At 49.7% G+C, this 17,244-nt stretch overlaps 1 protein-coding gene across 4 annotated transcripts; it reads right to left on the bottom strand.

The window, feature by feature from the left end:
• Positions 1 to 3,614: 3,614 nt before the first annotated feature.
• TFE3 (transcription factor binding to IGHM enhancer 3) lies at positions 3,615 to 14,559 on the bottom strand. Of its 4 annotated transcripts, XM_018045102.1 has the most exons (10): positions 14,224 to 14,558; positions 11,846 to 11,959; positions 10,602 to 10,899; positions 9,711 to 9,956; positions 9,531 to 9,635; positions 7,935 to 8,052; positions 7,509 to 7,565; positions 7,263 to 7,338; positions 6,137 to 6,284; positions 3,615 to 5,449 (listed from the first exon to the last, which is right to left on the bottom strand). In XM_018045102.1, exons 1-10 carry the CDS (start codon positions 14,337 to 14,339, stop codon positions 5,006 to 5,008), a joined length of 1,722 nt encoding a protein of 573 aa, XP_017900591.1. In that variant the 5' UTR covers positions 14,340 to 14,558; the 3' UTR covers positions 3,615 to 5,005. The 4 variants fall into 4 exon arrangements, with proteins under 4 accessions (XP_017900591.1, XP_017900589.1, XP_017900592.1 ...); XM_018045100.1 differs by having other exon boundaries at positions 9,531 to 9,956; positions 14,224 to 14,559; XM_018045103.1 differs by lacking the exon at positions 14,224 to 14,558 and having other exon boundaries at positions 9,531 to 9,956; positions 10,602 to 10,880; positions 11,846 to 11,951.
• Positions 14,560 to 17,244: the final 2,685 nt, after the last annotated feature.

Here is a 17,244-nt window from a genome sequence, read left to right as displayed (position 1 = left end):
CATGGGGTCGCAGAGTCAGACACGACTGAGTGACTGAACTGAACTGAACTTAGATTTTGTGCCCAAGGCAAGTGTATCACTTGCCTGATCCTAATCCTAACTATGGTTGGGTCCTGCTTTTTATTTTTCTGGTCTTAAAATCCTTCCCTTTAATGAGAGCTTTTAGTCCATTTACATATTGTGGAATTATTGATATGGTCAGAATAAGCTCTATCAGGTTGTAATATGTTTTCTGTTTGTTCCTTGGTTTTTGATCCTCTTCTCTCTCCTCCTTTCCCACCTTCTTTCGAGTTAACCAAATATATTTCCATATTTGTTATTCTTCTATTGGCTTTTTTATTTAAAAATATTTATTTATTTTTGTCTGCACTGAGTCTTTATTGTTGTGCACAGGCTTTCTCCAGTTGTGGTGCATGGGCTTCTCATTGTGGTGGCTTCTCCTGTTGTGGAGCATGGGCTCCAGGCACACGGGCTTCAGTAGTTGCAGCACGTAGGCTTAGTTGCCCTGCGGCATGTGGGATCTTCCTGGACCAGGGATTGAACCTGTGTCCCCTGCATTGGCAGGTGGATTCATAACCACTGGATCACCAGGGAAGCCCTCTATTGGCTTTTGAGTTGTACCTGTTTTCATTATCTTTTTTAGATGTTGCCCTGGTGATTACAAAATGCATCCTTAATTTATTACAGTCAACTCAAAGTTAATATTGCACCATCTCATATGAGATGGAAAAATCTTGCAAAGCTATGGTTTCATTTCCCAAATCCTGTCTTTTGTGTTATTGTTATATATGCTGTATCTACATACATTCTAAATGTCACAATTCAACTTGATCCTTTTGAAGCATGGTTTTAGCATATTTTGGAGAAGATCTATAGTAACCCTTACTCAAGAGCTGAAGCAGCATGGTCTTAAGGCATGGTCTTTCTGGGGTGTCTGTTTCTCACTGGGGTATTGGGTAAAGATTCTCCACTCAGGCTGGTCAAAATCTCTGTCTCCCAGGAATGTGCAAGCATCCATTCAGTTCACGTAAGCCCAGGACTAATCTCTGCTTGGTCTCGCAGTGCCTCACTCTAAACCTGCACAGCCTAGCATTTGGTCAAAGACCTAAAGCAACGCCTATGATGATTTCTGAAAGCCTGACTCTACAAAGCTCTTTTTTCTCCAGTACCATGCCTGCTAGTCCTAAGGTCTGAAATCTGATCTCTCTCACCCAGCTCAGCTATATTGCTATTCTTTTCCTAGGCTCCACTTCCCTCCAAGCGGGGTCCTGAACCTGACCCAGGCAGAAAGAATGTACAGTCTAGGCTCACTGTGTGCCCACCTTCAAGTTTTGCCCACTAATTTTAGCATGCAGTGGATCCAGTCCAGAGTAATTATTATTGTGGTATTCTAGTGGTAATTTTCCATTTCTCTCATTCCTTCTATATTTATTATTTGGAAATCTTATGCAAGGAAGAGTTGTCCCATCTCCAGCATTTATTTACTTATACAATCATATCACTGATTTATATAAGTATGGAATCATGGATATTTAGTTTTTGGACTATAATACAGCACTATTGTTATTTTTTTGCTGCTCAGATTGTTCTGCCTTTGGCTGTTGGGAGTTCTTTCAGATTGGCTCCCGCATCTTTATGACACAGTCTCATTTTTTTTTTAGGTTCTTCCTTACTTTCTGGCACTGCACAATGATCCAGTCTTGTCTTGTTAAATTTCTCTTCATCAGCCTTCAAATCAGTCATTTCTCCAGGGAGCCCATGTTCCTTTTATTGGAGCGTGGCACTTAGAAACCAAGATCTGGGTACTAAATGTGCTTGTTACTTCTGGCATAGTACAATGCCTTCTCAATGGGCAGACTGAGAAACTGTCCGAGGAGACCATGAGAATATGACAGCTCAACCCAGTGTGGTAGGGAGCTTCTAAAACAGCCCCTCAGTGGTCCTACTGATAATTCATGATCTTGTGTAATCCTCTCCCTTGAGTAATTTGCTTCTAACCAACAGAATGCCCTAATGGTGAGGGGATGTCACTTCTATATTGGATTACAAGAGATTGTAACTTCCGTTTTGCTAGCGGACTCTTCTAACGTTGACTTTGATGAAGTAAAGTACATATGTTGTGAGCTGCCTCACGGGAGGAAAGGCACACATAGTAAGGACTGAGGGCACCTCCAGCTGACAGCCAACAAAGAACTGAGGCCCTCAGTTTAACAGGCTGCAGAAAACTGAGGTCTGCCCCAAACCATATTAGCACGGAGCAGATTCTTTTCCAGTCCCCCTTTCAGATGAGCCCTCAGTCCCACCCACACCTCCCCTGACTGCACTCTTGCGACAGCCACTGGAGCAGAGGACCCAGCTAAGCCAGCCTGGATTCCTGACCTGCAAAAACTGGGAGATAATGAGTGCATCATCTTTTAGCCACTAAGATTGTGGTCATTTGTTACACAGAGAGAGATAGCAAATAGAGTATCCTTACTTGAATCCTAGAACAAGAAAAAGACATTTGTGAAAAAACCAGTGAAATCCAAATAGTCTGGACTTCCTAGTACTGTGCCAATGTGATTTTCCTAGCCTTAATAAATGTGCCATGGTTATTAAAGCTGTTAACATTAGGGGGAGCTGGATTGTAGCTATGAGAACTCTCTATTATCTTTGCCACACTTCTGTAAATCTGAATTATTCCAGAATACAAACTGAAACCATTTCTGGGTGTTATATGTTATCTTTGTAAGATAAATAGAATATAGCAAATTTGAGGAGAAAAAAAAAAAGCTATCAGAGAACAACCATTCTGGTGGTAGAGGCTCAGCAACCACGCTCTAGGACTCACAGTACATTAAGCTAGAAAGGTGCAAGGCAGTGTGGTAGTCAGTCTGACTGGGGAAACACAGGAGCAGGCTGGGTCCCAGTGCTCAGGGGTCAATGTTTGATGGGGGTGACACAGGAGGCAGCCTGATACCTGTCCTGGGAGTCAGTTAGGTTGAGAAATTCCAAGAGTATTTTTCCCCAACCCAAGATACTTGTGTCTTTTCACTTCCATTTAAATCCTCCCCCGCCCCCATGTCAACATCTGTTCCAAAACCAAGTTGTCTGCTTATTCCTCTACCTTTACGGTTTTTGTCTTCACCTTTTTCACCATCTGGAATACCTCTATTGTTTTCCAGTAGATATCATCATATACTCTTTTTCTGTTGTTGTTTCAAAAGTGAACTTGCAAGAAAACCTCTTTTGGTTCATCTGTCCTCAGTGACATTTTTCAGACCAGAGCCCTCACTTAACCTAACTTTACCATTAAACTCTTCATCCATTTACCAGTTGTGTATCTTCAGATAGTTCTTAAACTCTTAATCTGTTTCTGAAAACTTGAAATAGGAATAGGAACCAGTACTATCTTGATAAAAATTCCTTAGAATAATAAATTGGGTACAACACTTGCAACCGGCTGCCAGGCAGATAGTTGAGGACTGATTTTGTTTGTACATTGTTTTCCTCCAGCCCCTCTACCTAAATTGTTTTATTCATCCTCTCAAATCTGTTTCTTCCAAGAACCTTTCTCCCTCCTGGCCTTCATGAGCCATGCTCACTCCACAGACAAAAACAAGAACAGGAGACTCTTTGCCAAAGTTAAAAGCGCATCAAACACGCCTAGCATTTATTAATCACAAACTTACAGACCCCTCAGAACACCCTCCTCGGGGCATGGCCCCAACAATTCAAAGCTGACAACCTTGGGTATATGTGTAGGAGGGATGGGGATGAGCAGGGAGTGTCTCTTGATAACTCTGAAATGGGAAGGATTTCTCCAAATGGAGAACTGGGTGGAGGCCAGAGGTTGGGGGTGACTTAGCTTCCGAGTAGGGGGTGGGAGTCAAAAAATCAGAATAACAGAAGAGTGGATATGTTTGCTTTCACAATCCTCCCCTATGCCTCTGTCTTGGTGGGATAGGCTTCCACTTGTTCCCTGGCTGGGGAACTCCCTGGAAAGGTCCCTTCCTTTATCCTGTTCCTCTGCATGTTGAAAAAGAATACTGTGGTGCTGGTTGTGTAAAACTGGACCAAGTACTCCCTAATCTCAATCACCTCTCCAGTCTACCCCTGAAAGGAACGAAACAACACTCTGCCTAAGGGTGCGGGGTCTAACTCTCACTCACTGCTGATCTAGGTCTGGAATGTCAACCCACAAGATTTCAAGATCTGCCCCCTTCTTCAAGGGCAAGGCCAGCTTAAAGCCCTCTTAGGTTAGGTCAAGTTGGTCCCAGGTTAAGATGGGGCGGGGGTGGGGGGGTCGGGGGGCGGGGGGGAGCTTAAGTACCACTCCTCCCTGCAGTATGGAATGCTGGATGGGATATTGCTAAGAGACAATGACTGTGATGTCCACAAAGCTGCCTGATCTGACTCCTCCACACCTGAAATACCTGCGCTGAGTTGTTCCTATAGGGAAGGGGCAGGGCCTGAGTCCTCCATTGTTACAAGGCCAGGACTGAGTTCCCAGGTGAAGGGGCTGGCTCTCATCCTCACTTCTGTTCCTTGCCTGGGCAGGGCAGGATTCACAGGGGAAGGGACAGGGCTTAAACACTTAAGCTGGGACCGCCATCATTTTGACTCCTCTTCCTTCCCAGGATGGACTAGACTGGTGGTTCCGAGAGGGGATGGAGCAGTAGCCGGACACCTCTTTATCCCAGGAAACCAGCTAGGACAGTCCCTAGGGGCCAGGGGCCAACCTCATCCCATCTCTTTCCCTCACCTGGGCAAGGGCGGGTCCCACGGGATAAGGTCAGGCTGTGATCTGCAGGAGACAGGCCCTGATGTCCCTACCTTCTCCATGCCTGAACAGCTGCACTGGCCTGTCCTGTGGGGAAGAGGTGGGGCCTCATCAAGTCTCCTTTTCCCCGGGGTACACCTGGACAGGGCAGTCTCATGGAAAGGTGGGGGAAAAGGTGGGGCCTCATCCTGACAGGTCCTCCCTTCCTGGGTGGGGAAGTCCCAGGGGAGGGGTGAGGCGTGATCAGGACTCCTCTTCCATGCTGAAGCTGCTGCGGCGACTGCTGGCCTTGGAGACTGCAGGGGATACTGAAGAAAGCAGGGGATCAGAGGCAGCCCGCAGTGGGGACAGGGTGCCCCCTGACAGTCCCCCCACCACCCCCTCCTCCTCCTCCATCAGAATGTCCTCCAGCCCCAGGTGGAAGGGGTCGCCCAGATCTCCCAGGTGGTCGCTGGGAAAGTGCAGGTCCAGAAGTGCATCCGAGGGTGGTGGTGGGGGCTGCTGATGGGGAGCACTTTGGGCAAGGCCCCCTGCTGCATGAAAAATTGCTGTGCCTGGCCTGCCTTCCTCTTCAACATCCAGCTGCTCTGGCTTGAGACTGTCAGAGGCTGAAGTTGCAGCCAGCGAGAGCAGCCCTGGGGTGGGAGGCACCGGCAGACCATGAATCTGGGCCTGCAGCTCCAGCTCCTGCAAAACATAGGTGGGGGGGGTGGTAGGACAAGATGGGGTTCAGAGGTCCTTCAGAGGCAGAGGATTTAAGAGTTTAAAGAGTAGGCTGCCTAGGTTCAAATTCAGCCTCTGCCACTCACTAGTTGCATAATGTCAGGCAAGTTGCTTACCATCTGTCTCTGAGCCTCAGAGTCCCAATCCATAAAATGGGTATAATAATGGTCCCTGTCTCACAGGATTGTTGTATTAACTTAGTAAATGGAGAGAAGGCTCTTGTCACAGTTCATGGCACAAGATAAACACCATGTCTGTTAGCCAATATTCATTATTATTCTTGTTAATATTATGACTGATCTTCCCAGGTGGCGCTAGTGGTAAAGAACCCACCTGCTAATGCAGGAGACATAAGAGACAGGTTCGATCCTTGGGTGGGGAAGATCCCCTGGAGGAGGGCATGGCAACCCACTCCAGTATTCTTGCCTGCAGAGCTACAGTCCATGGAGTCACAGAGTCGGACATGACTGAAGCAACTCAGCACAATGTTATGATCACTGCTTATGATCATCATCATCATCAACATGTGAGTCAGGAAGCCCAGGGATCCCCCAAATATGCCCAGAGGGGAAATCCTGGCTTGTTCTCCCTCTGCTTCTGCCTCAGGAAGCCCCTCACCCCCACCTCTGCTACTGCCTCTTCCTTCCAGACCTGGATTCGGAGCTGCAGGCTGCGGTTGGCTTGCTCCAGGGATCGCTGCCGGCTCTCCAGGTCTTTGGAGCGCTGTTGCTCCTTCTGCAACTTGCGGATGTAATCCACGGAGGCTTTCAGGATGGTGCCCTTGTTCCAGCGCATCTCCCTGTGGAGCCCAAGGGGGAGGAAAGAAGGGAATGCTGGGAAAGAAGGGAGTGGAGTCTCTTGGGAGCTGAAGGGGGCACTGCACCAGGTAGATGGAGCGCCCAGCCACATGCCTGGAACTTGAAGTGTAGGCCCATCACGGGTATGGAGTGCTCAGATGAAAACCACCTGCCTGGAACCCTCCAATGATGCCCCATCACACTCCAAACCCAGGAGACTCCCTGACCTGATCCCTTACCACTCCTCTTATCGACCCCCTCTGATTTATCTCACTGCAGCCACATTGGCTTCTCAATGCTCCTACAACATGGAAAATCATTTCCACATCAGGGCCTCCAGCTCAGTTCTGCCCTCCACCTTGAGCTCTCTTTTTCCCTAGACACCCAGATGGCTCCAGCCTCAGCTACTCAGGCTCTTTATTCAAATATTTCCTCATCAGCTGAGGCCTACCCTGTCCCTATCCTCTCCTCACCCTACACTGTGACCTCCCCAGCATCCTCCCTTCTTCCTTCCATTCTTCATTCCTCTCCACCACACTCATCATAACCACCAGATTTTACTTATTTATCTTGTTTGCTGTCTGTCTGCCCCCACTAAAACATCAGTTCCATGAGGTCGGGGACTTTTGTGTGTTTTGTGCCCTCTGGTATCCTCAGGGCCTAGCATGGTACCTGGCACAAAGCAGAAGCAACTGAATACATTTCTTGAGTAAATAAAAGAAGTACTAAATAAGCAGAAAACTCATGCGGGGGTTGGATGAGGTACAGGGACCATAATGTCATGCACCTAAATTTAGATTGGGACATGGTGAGGGGTTGCCACCCTGCTCAGAGTGAGGGAAGCTGGGTGAGAAAGAGGCACACGAGCAGGACCGCCTGGGTGGTTCCCATTTAGGGTGGGCCCACCCAGGAATGACTTTCAGGGAGTGGGGCCCCTGTCCCACCTTCCACTGGCCCTGGGGCTCCCGGCCCAGACTCACGGGTCACTGGACTTGGGGATGAGGGTGCCCAACTCCTTGATCCTGTCGTTAATGTTGAATCGCCTGCGACGTTCAACTTGGAAGGTGAGGGAAAGAAAGAGGAGTCATCAATAGGCTGAGGAGGGAAGGAGAAAAACTGGGGAGTTGAGAGGCTGCTGCAGGGAGAGCCCCACCCACTCAAGGAAGGCTGGGCAGAGTGAAGCAGGGCTGCATGGCACGCAGCCAGGGGTACATGCTCCCACTCACTCAGGTTGTGATTGTCTTTCTTCTGCCGTTCCTTCAAAAGGGCCTTGGCCTCTGTCTCTGGAAGAGATGGGGTAGTGGTCAGGGCTTCTAGGCCCGGGAAAGGTGACAGACGATGGAGGGCAGCACATGTAGCCACTGGGGTAGGCTTTGGTGGGCGCAGGCAGGGGAAGTGACTACTTACAAAGTGCTACCCTTTTTCGATTTTTAAAGAAGACATGGTAACAGGCTATTTGTTAAACCCAAGAGAAGAGGAAGTGGACTGAAAGCAGGACCATAGGCCATACGGCCAAAGGTGGCAAACAGCCCCCATTACTGTCTGTTTAAACCCTCTTCCCCTAGAACCAGGCCCGACCTCCAGACCTGGTAGAAATGGGGCTTGCCCTGGGGTAAAGGATGATGGCACAGGGCCAAGACCCTGTTCCTTACCAGAGATCTCCCGTTTGATATTGGGCAGCTCAGCTGGACAGGAGTTGCTGACAGTGATGGCTGGTGTGGCTACGCCCTGATTACTATACACATCAAGCAGATTCCCCGATACAGGCAGCTGTGGGCAGAGTGAGCAGAAAAACCATGGTTGGAACAGACCCCAGGCTCAGCCTCTTCTCCAAACCTAGTTCCTGACCCTCCACACACCCCAAAGATGGGCCACCCCCCATGCAAGGATTGCCTGGCTCCATGTGGGAACCCTTCCTTCTCTGTCAAGGGAATTTCATACAGTGACTCACAGGGAGGACAGGGTCAAGGGGACCTACCCTGCTTTGCTGGGGGACCGGTCCCTGCCTGGCCTGTTCATTGTGACCCCATAGCCCCTCCAATCCCCTGGAGACTTCTGAAGCCTCTCTCCCAAACCCCAGGGCTGGCTCTGAAGAGAAGTGCCAGAAAACCACCCTTCTCAGGCCTTTATCAGCTCCAATGCAACATTTCAGCCCCTCCTAGCATGACATTCCAATTCAGCATTCTTGGAACACTCCAACCCAGTCTTCTCAGACCTTGGGAAATTGTCATGGCAATATTTCACCCCAAATCTGGCCTCCTGGAAAGTTCCCCAGCCCAATCTCCAGTCTTTTGCTGTGACTGCATTGCATCACATTACATACAATCTCCAGCTGCTATTCACCAAGGTCCTGACTCTAACATCTTGCACATTCTGATCTCAGGATTTCTTTTCCAACCACTCAACAAGCACTGTTTTTACATCACCTAGTTTGTTTTCTCCTTCAAACTCTCCTGAATACACCCTAGGGCAAGAAACTAATCCATAAGCGATCAGTCCCACCTCTTGATGAGTTTTCATTTCTTGAAACCCCCCCACTAGTCCACTGGATCTGTCTAATATAAATCCCAATCTTTAGCTGTTGTCCAAATCAATGAAAAATTCTGATAAATTGATACCATTTTTACACGCGCTTCTATCTTCTTGATGAGCTGGAAAGAAGTAAAGCTATAGCCACTTGCTATGTCCCAAGCGAGTTATGGGACTCTTGGAATGTTCAAAACCAGAATGTTATAGTTCACTGGTACATCTCTTACTCTAGAAAGCTTTATCCAATCTTTACAAGGACCCAGCCTCTTGGCACAGTTCACTGTAAGAGATGTGGTACGTTCTAATTACTTCAAGGTCCAAGTACATCAAATCTGGCTACCTTTGGCATATCATGTTCCAATCACTTCATGGTCTGTGTATGTCCTCATGATCTGAATGTCTTAATACATTCAAAATGCTACAAGAGTCCTCCTCTTCTTTTTTCTCACAGTGAAGCTTGAGTGCTTTGGTATGCCCTAATATGTCCATAAAGTTCCCACTGTGTATGTATCAAAGTCTACAAAGTCAACCTGTTCATGCAGTCCAACGTGGCCCCAGGACACTGATGTGCCCCGTTCTTATCATTCAGCCCCCACACTCTATCTCAGTACAATTCAACATGAGAATCTCTTATATATAGCCAGCTTGGGTGTACATAAGCTATCCCTCAGGGACAGAGAGACAAATTTTTAGACCAACCTCCCCTCTTAGGGCCTTACCGTGCTGGGGAGCTGCAGCCCTGTGTTGCCCCCAGGCAGATAGCTGAGCATCTCATCATTGTAACTGGACTCCAGGCTAATGATCTCATCGATTACATCATCAATCTGGGAGAAATACAGAAGAGCATTAGAAGAAGCTGGGGTAGGGGGAGCATGTGAGGGTCGTCTGCAGCCACTCACCTCCTTCTCTGAGCTAGACCCGATGGTGAGCAGCGCCATGGGGCTGTTGGGAGCACTGCTGGTGGGGCCAGGAGCGTGGGCAGCCTCGGGGGTGGGGAGCGGCTGGGCACTAGCACCCCCTGGTGGTGGGGTGAGGGCCTGGGAAGCCAGCTTGGGCCCAAGTGTGGTGGACAGGTACTGTTTCACCTGCTGTCGGCGCGCCTGCTGTAGATGATAGCGTGTTGGGTTCTCCAGATGGGTCTGCACCTGTGGAATGAAAGGGAGATGGGGTAGGAGGGAACAAGGCAGAACAGGGCTCAGAAAGAGCAACTCTGAGCCCCAGTTTGCCTCCCAGAAGTCATCTGTTTCTAGGCTCAGGATGGCAAGCCAGGCCCAGAATCTGAGAACCCTCCCCCAACCCCCAAACACTGGTAACTCTCCCCTAGGACCAAAACTCCCTCTCTCAGAGATCCTGCACAGCCCCCCAAGATCTACCCAAGGCTGGCAGACTCCTTCAGCTTCTGGAGCCCCCCAAGACTCCCCACGTCTGCAAAGTCTCTGACCCCGCTCAACAAACCTGGGAACCACACACACGGCTTCCCAAGACACTCCAATGCCAAAGAACTCCTAATGCATCACCAGACACAAAGTGCTTCCTACTGAGTCACTTCACAGACTCCAGGGCACTCTTGCACCTCCATGGGCCACCAAGACATCCTATGGCCCCCAAGAACCCCTCACAACTCCACGGGAACACCTTGGAAACCCAAAGCACAGTGGGATACCAGCACAGCCCCCTTTTACCAGTACCCAAGACCCTCCTTTAGAGCCCCTAGGACCTCACCCCAAAGCCACCAGGGCCAATCCTCAGTCACCAGGAGCCCCTCCCAGGGCCTCTGGATATGGCCTTACCTTGAGCACCTCCCTGGGCACCTGAGCTGGGGGAGGACGACCCAGTGTGTGGCCCCCAGCAGAGACGCCAACCACAGAGATGGCGGGAGAGGCAGGTGCAGGACTAGGGAAGGAAGAGGCCTGTTCCCGACGCTCACGCCTCTCCTGTTCCTGGGCCTGGGCCCGCATTAGCTGCTGCCGCAGCAAGACCCGCGATGAAGAAGAGGACGACATGGCAGGGGTCCTGGAGCCCTCTGCAGAAGATGATGCAGAGAGTGTAGCTGGGGTGGCTGGGGTGGCCTGCAGTGATATTGGGAGGCTGTGGAATGGGAAATACGGGGCCACAGGTAAGCTAAAAGTCTCAGCCCCCAGCCTAAGGAGTCACAGGGGGATGGAGCAGACAGAAGAACCTGGCCTGTTCTCCACCTCCAGAAGCCACAACATAGTGGGGAGATACAGGAACCAGACCCAGTAGCCACACTCAGGGCTCACAGTCTGCTGGGGCAACTTTAGCCCTCAGTCCTTAGGGTGAAGCCAGGACTGGGGCCTGTTCTTATATTGAGCTATCACTGTTCAGCTCTGGGACCAATTTAAAGGAGAGCTGAAAGAAACAGAATTAAGACTGTGGCACAGAAGGCTCCTAAGCTCTATTTCAGGCTGGACATACTCCCTGATCTCCTGGGGGCGGGCATCAGGCTTCCGGGCAACCGAAAGCCCTTCTTCCCTGCTTAGGCCTCTGGTCCCAGGAGCTAGTCAGTCTTGAAAAGGAGATTTCACAATCCTCTCTTCCTGCCCCTCTTCCAGGTCCCCTCCCCTCTCTTAGAGCCCAGGCCCATGATTCAGCACATTTCGACTTCGCAAGCTTGGGGGGAAAGAAGACACCAGCAGGGGTTCTTAAAGGGCGAGGGGAGTGAATTCGTGGAGTTAGGAGGGAGGACGACCCGGGATTTGGGGAACGGCTCCACCCACTTGGGGGCTGGACTTAAGCACGCCACGCCCCGGGTCTGGGAACTCCAGGCACGCTGCAATTTTTATCATGAATGGATGAGCAGGTGGGGCGGGAGGAAGCAGAGGAGATTTCCTCTGAGATACTGGAATCCTAGTTTGGCCTCCTGCTTTTTACATGCTCTTTCTGGTTCTTTTACTCTCTGAAAAGTTTAGGCTGGTGAGAGAATGGGCTGGGCTGGCACTGAGACCTCTGCCCATCAAGCGGGGATGGAGGTGGGTGCCTGAGGAATCGGGAGGGGAAGTCAGAGGAGACATACCTTGAGCGTAGCGATAGGGGCTGGCTTTTGAGCTCGTAGAAGCTGTCTGGATCAAGGACGTTTTCTAACTCGATGTCAGCAACAATCCCGGACTCCGGAAGCAAAGAGTTCAGGCTGAGGGTGGGGAAAAGGCAGGGGTAATGGTCAGTGATTGTATGCAGATATCATTCCCCTCAGACAGACAGAGAGACACACACACACACACACACACACACACGCACAGAGAGAGAGAGAGAGAGAACAGAAGCGCACACCAGGAGGGAGAACCGAGTGTAGCCTTCGCGTTCCGCCACTTTGCTAAAACCACCACCATGAATTCCCAGGTCTTCTTCCCTCCCCACTCTCTTTTGCTCCGTGTTACCCATAGCTCCTTAAGATTCAAAATAATAAGCATGGATCCCAGCTCCTCGATCTAACAATCACGTGTACAACCTGGGTTTCAGGAAAATAGAAATGAAGAATTTAGGAGTGACAATTCACTTTGAGGGATTCCTGATTCCGCATTCAGAGTTCACCCAGCCCCCACAGTCCCCCGCTGTTTTCCTAGCTGCTGAAGGTGAGCCCACGTTGGTCCAAGTAGGGTCATCCCTCTGCAGAACAGTCTATTGTAACACAAACTGAATGCATCACAAAGAGAACTGGGGTAGCTGATTCACTTTACTGAAGGATCCACCGCTTTGCAAATGAGCCCCGCTCCCTCCCCACCAACCCTGCCCCAGCTAGAGTTTGTGGGATGCGAATAGGCATCCAAAAACAAGATGGGGATAACAGAGGCTCCCCTCAGTCCAACAATCTGGATTTACAAGAGGGAGAATTTGGGCGGATGATCCGCTTTATATAAACATTTTTTTCTTGGTCAGAGGAGCCTGTCCAGCCCTCTCCAGTTTTTTGGATAAATCAAAACACAAACGCACCTCCAATACCAAAACCCGCTGACACACAAAATGAGAAGCCACGAACACACCTCCCCTTCAACTACTGCCGCTACTGTGATGCTCTAAGTTGTTATAAAGACATCAGAGGATGGTTAATTGATATATGGAAAGGCTCCTACTCAACCCTCCATGCTGGGTGCAAGACCCTAGTGTGTGAGGGACATTAACGTATAGACAGATGGATATGCATCCTTGAATTTAATCAAAGATTTAGAATCCTGAAATTGTCATTGACTTCCCTTGACAAAAATTCTTGCCCCTCCCCAAGAATCTGTCTTCCTCCCTTTCCTCACCCACAGTTGGGGCCCTAAAACCACCCAGGAAGCTGGGAAGAGGAAGCTCAGGGAGCCGCTGAGCTCAGCACAATCCCAAGGCAGAAAGTAGGCAAAGCCCCCTCCCATGCTCACACATCCATTGCACAGAAGTTGGAAGAGGTGGGCACTGGGGCTGGGATAGGCAGGGTATACACAGAGAGGGCTGGGGATTCCAGGCCCTCTGATGGAAGTGAGGCTAAGATGTCAGAGAAGATCCACCTAGGCAAGGATGGTGCAATTGGTGCTCATTCCAGCTCTAGGGTCAGATTCAAGATTGTCTCCAGGGCCAGAGAGACAGTCTGGAAAGGTGAGATTAAAAAAAAAAAAACTGTCTGTGTGTGTGTAGGGGTTGAAAAGGGCTGGCTGAGAGACTAGGGCAGGCAGCAGCAGGAACAAGACCCTCCTCTGGATTCCAAAATAAGGTCTGAGGCCTTCTCTGAGATACGAGGTGGCACCATCTCCATTGCCTGTCTGTCTCCCATTTGAGCCCCTATAGGGGTGTTGGGAAGACGGCTTTTCCACTACCCAGCTGAATGGGTGGGCAGGTGAGGGGATTACTCTGATCAAGTCTTGACTAATGTTGCTTTTCTTGTTCACTCACACACTCACAAGGATGGTTCCACGCAGTATATTCGAGATACCCCCAAATCCCTCCAGAGTCATGTTATCCTCAAACACAGCCTCCAGCAACCAGCCACTGGGAGTAATTAAGCTCCCAAGACAGTACCTCTCTCTTCCAGGAGCCCTTCCCAGAGGGAATAAGTCCCTTCAATGTCCCCTCATACCCGACTCAAAGACCCCAAATTCAGCCTCTAGTCAGAGTCTCAGTACTCAAAGCTCAGCAACCCTAGACTAGTTTCTGGACACAACAGAATCAGCCCCTGTTAGACCTAGTCAAGAGGCCCCCCAAATCTGAACCAGGCCTCCCTTAATGCACTTCCATGACTCCTTTAAGCTTCACTCCAAGCAAGCCGCCGCCGGATTCCTTAGGTGCCCCCCCAAGTCGGGCGCCCAGACGTCCTCCAAGTCTAGCCCAAGGGCCTCCAATCACAGCCCTTGGCCCCCGCTGCCCCAAGATCAGGCCCCCAGGAACCCCAGTTAGCACTACCGGTCCCAGGCGGCCCCGCACCTGAGCAGCTGGGCTGAGTCGGCCGGCCTGCGGTCCTCCAACAACAGGAACACGGCTCGAGGGCCCTCCGCGCTGGCCTCTACGCCGTCCCGAGCTGGCTCGGCCGCATGAGACATGACGCCCGGCCCCGGGTGAGCCCTGCAAGGCCGGTCGGGCCTCGGCCCGGTCCCCCTAACAAATTAAGAGTCCCCTCCCCCGCTCGCCACCGCCTCCTCCGCTAAGCCATGGAGCGAGCTCTGCGCGGGCGGACGGCGTCGGGGAGATGGGATGGGCCGTGAGTCATCCCCCGCCCAGAACGGACCAACAACCCCCTCAACCTAACCCCGGACGACCGCCCTCCTCCCCCTCGCCCTCCTCCCCCTCCTCCTCGGGTTGGGGAAACTCCACAGGAAGTGACCGAACCACGGATAGACAGATAGCCGGGCCACGCCCTCCGGGTGAGGCGACCAATCATTGAGGGGTGATTCAAGGACCCGCCCTAAGCTACGCCTCCAAACTGCGAGAGAACTAGGTTCTGCAGGCCCTTATTCCGAGAAGGGGCCACGCCCTCAGAGACAGAGGCAAATCAATGAGAGGTAATTTGATTGAGGCACGCCTTCTCTTCGCAAATTATCCCTCCGCAAGATATTAAGCCGCGCCTTGGGTCCTCTGCGCCTGCGTACTGATGGCCTGTCTGTGCGAGGAGGGTCTCCAGGCTATGCTTCTACCTGCGGAAACGCGCCCCCTCTAGGCCAATCTTCGTAATATTTGTTGCCTAAACCGTGCTGCCACCTTGATCTAGCGTTGCCTCCTCAGCCAAAGCCACAGCCTTGAGGCCTTGTTTTGTCAGTAAGTTATGTTCGATTCTTTTGCGACGCTATGGACTGTAGCTGCCAGGCTCCTCTGTCCATGAGATTTTCCAGGCAGTAATACTGGAGTGGGTTTCTGTTCCCTTCTCCAGCCATCTTCCTGACCCAGGGATCGAACCGAAGCCTCCTACATTGGCAGGCGGATTCTTTACCACTGAGCCACCAGGGAAGCCCTAGCCTTGAGGCCTAGGCGGCTGTAATACATTGCCTGGAGGTGCACACCAGAAACCTCACCCTCTCGGTACCTAAAGTCCAGCCGCCCAGGTGGTCTTCCTAGAAGCCCTCCACCTACTCTATGTCATTTAGAGCAGTTGTTGTATTTGGTTGTTGTGCTTCCCAGTAGGTGCTTAGTAAATCCTTGACAGATGGATGAATGAGTGGAATGATGGAAATGAAAACTGGTCCCTTCTGTGGATGACTTCTGGAATCATAAAGACCTGGGTTTGAAGATGGGCAAGGGACTTCCCCTCTCTGAGCCTCGGTTTTCCTGGCCTGTCAAATGGGGGGTCATAATACCTGTCTGGAAGGGTTATTATGAAGATTAGCACTATTATGAATAGTGCTGGCAGGTTGTTTGACATACAATAATCTCTCCAAAATTTAATTGAGTCACTCCTTTGTGCACTGATTCAACAAAAATTTTTGAGCTCCTCTGTGTGCTGGATATATGCAAGCTGGCTTGCACACAGCAGAGAGTCCCACCCAGATCTTCAGATGTACAGTCAGCTCACAAAACATCCGGACCTGCAGCCCTCCTTTTATCCCTCCCAACGTCCCAAGACTATGCCCATCAGTTGGACCACTGGGAACTTCACTGGGGTCCCATTTGCTTTGCACCTTCCTGTACGGGCACCCTTATTTCCCAAGTTGGCTTGGGAAACATCCACATCCCTCTATGCTCACAAACATTATCCACATAATAAAGATGACAATTCTTTCCCAAATTAATTTTTTTAAATCAATACATTACTGCAAAATGGAACTTGCAGACCTGATGTTCCTATGGTGCCTTAAATATGCAAGAATATCTAATTTATAAAAGAATAAGAAAGAGGAGGGCGCCGTCTTAACCAAATTCAAAATGTCTGACAAAGTTCTAGTAATTAAAACATTGTAATATGGGAGTAGGAATAGAAAAACTAGATCAATGTATTATGGGAATTAGTAAATGACAAAAGTGATACTTCAAGTCACTGGGAGATGGACTAGTTACTAAAATGGTCTGGGGAGAATGACTGTCTTCTGGGGAAGAGGGATTCGATTCCTAATTTACTCAATTCAGAAAAATTAATTCTAAATTGGCTAAAGACCTAACCATTAAAAAAGAATAACACCTATCACACTTTTCTGGTTGTCCAGTGGCTAAGACTTTATGCTTCCACTGTAGAGGGCTCAGGTTCATCCCTGGGTGGGGAACTAAGAGCTCACATGCTGCGTGCCATGGCCAAACACACAAAACACCTGTAAGAAATATCAGAAAAAAAAATATGTTTGGAGAATATGTTTAAGTCTTTGGCAAAAAAAAGGAGGCTTTCTTAAACAGGATACAAAAAGCAAAGCTATAAAGGAAATAACAGTAAAATAAAACATCTATCAATCATTCTTGGCACTTTATCTGTATTAATTCATTTTAATTCTCAAAACAGACTTCTGAGGAGGCTTCCATTTATTACTCATCCTACAGATTAGGAAATCAAGGTACAGCAGAGTTAAATCACTTGCCCTAGGTCACCTCAGTTTATAAAATCTGCTGTGGAACCCAGGCACTCTTTATCACCATGCTCCACCATTTCTCCAGTTTTACCCATCAAAATATAAAACCATAATCTGATGAAAGATGCTATAAACGAGTTAAAAGACTTCCAGCAGACAGAGAAAAAATTACAGCATTAAACCCAAAGATTAGCTATCCTGTCACATACCCCAATTCTACAAACACCAGCCTCATACACACATCCCAAATATCTCCATGACAAGTGCATCCCCATCACATACCTTGCATCCATCCTCCATCTGTCTGTCTCTTTTAATCTCTTGCTCACAAGTCACAACTTTTTCAACACTGCTGTCTCAGTCTCTATCTCTGTCTCTCTCGGGAAGCTGGGGTTTCATTGCAATGCAACTGAAGAGTAGGGCAAATGGGAGATATGGAGAGAGAAGAGAGGGCAGTTGG

Source organism: Capra hircus, unplaced genomic scaffold (assembly GCF_001704415.2).
Source record: "Capra hircus breed San Clemente unplaced genomic scaffold, ASM170441v1, whole genome shotgun sequence".
In the NCBI taxonomy this organism is placed as follows: Eukaryota; Metazoa; Chordata; class Mammalia; order Artiodactyla; family Bovidae; genus Capra; species Capra hircus.
Note: the sequence above shows the minus strand (reverse complement) of the source record. Positions and strands in the feature narration are given on the sequence as shown.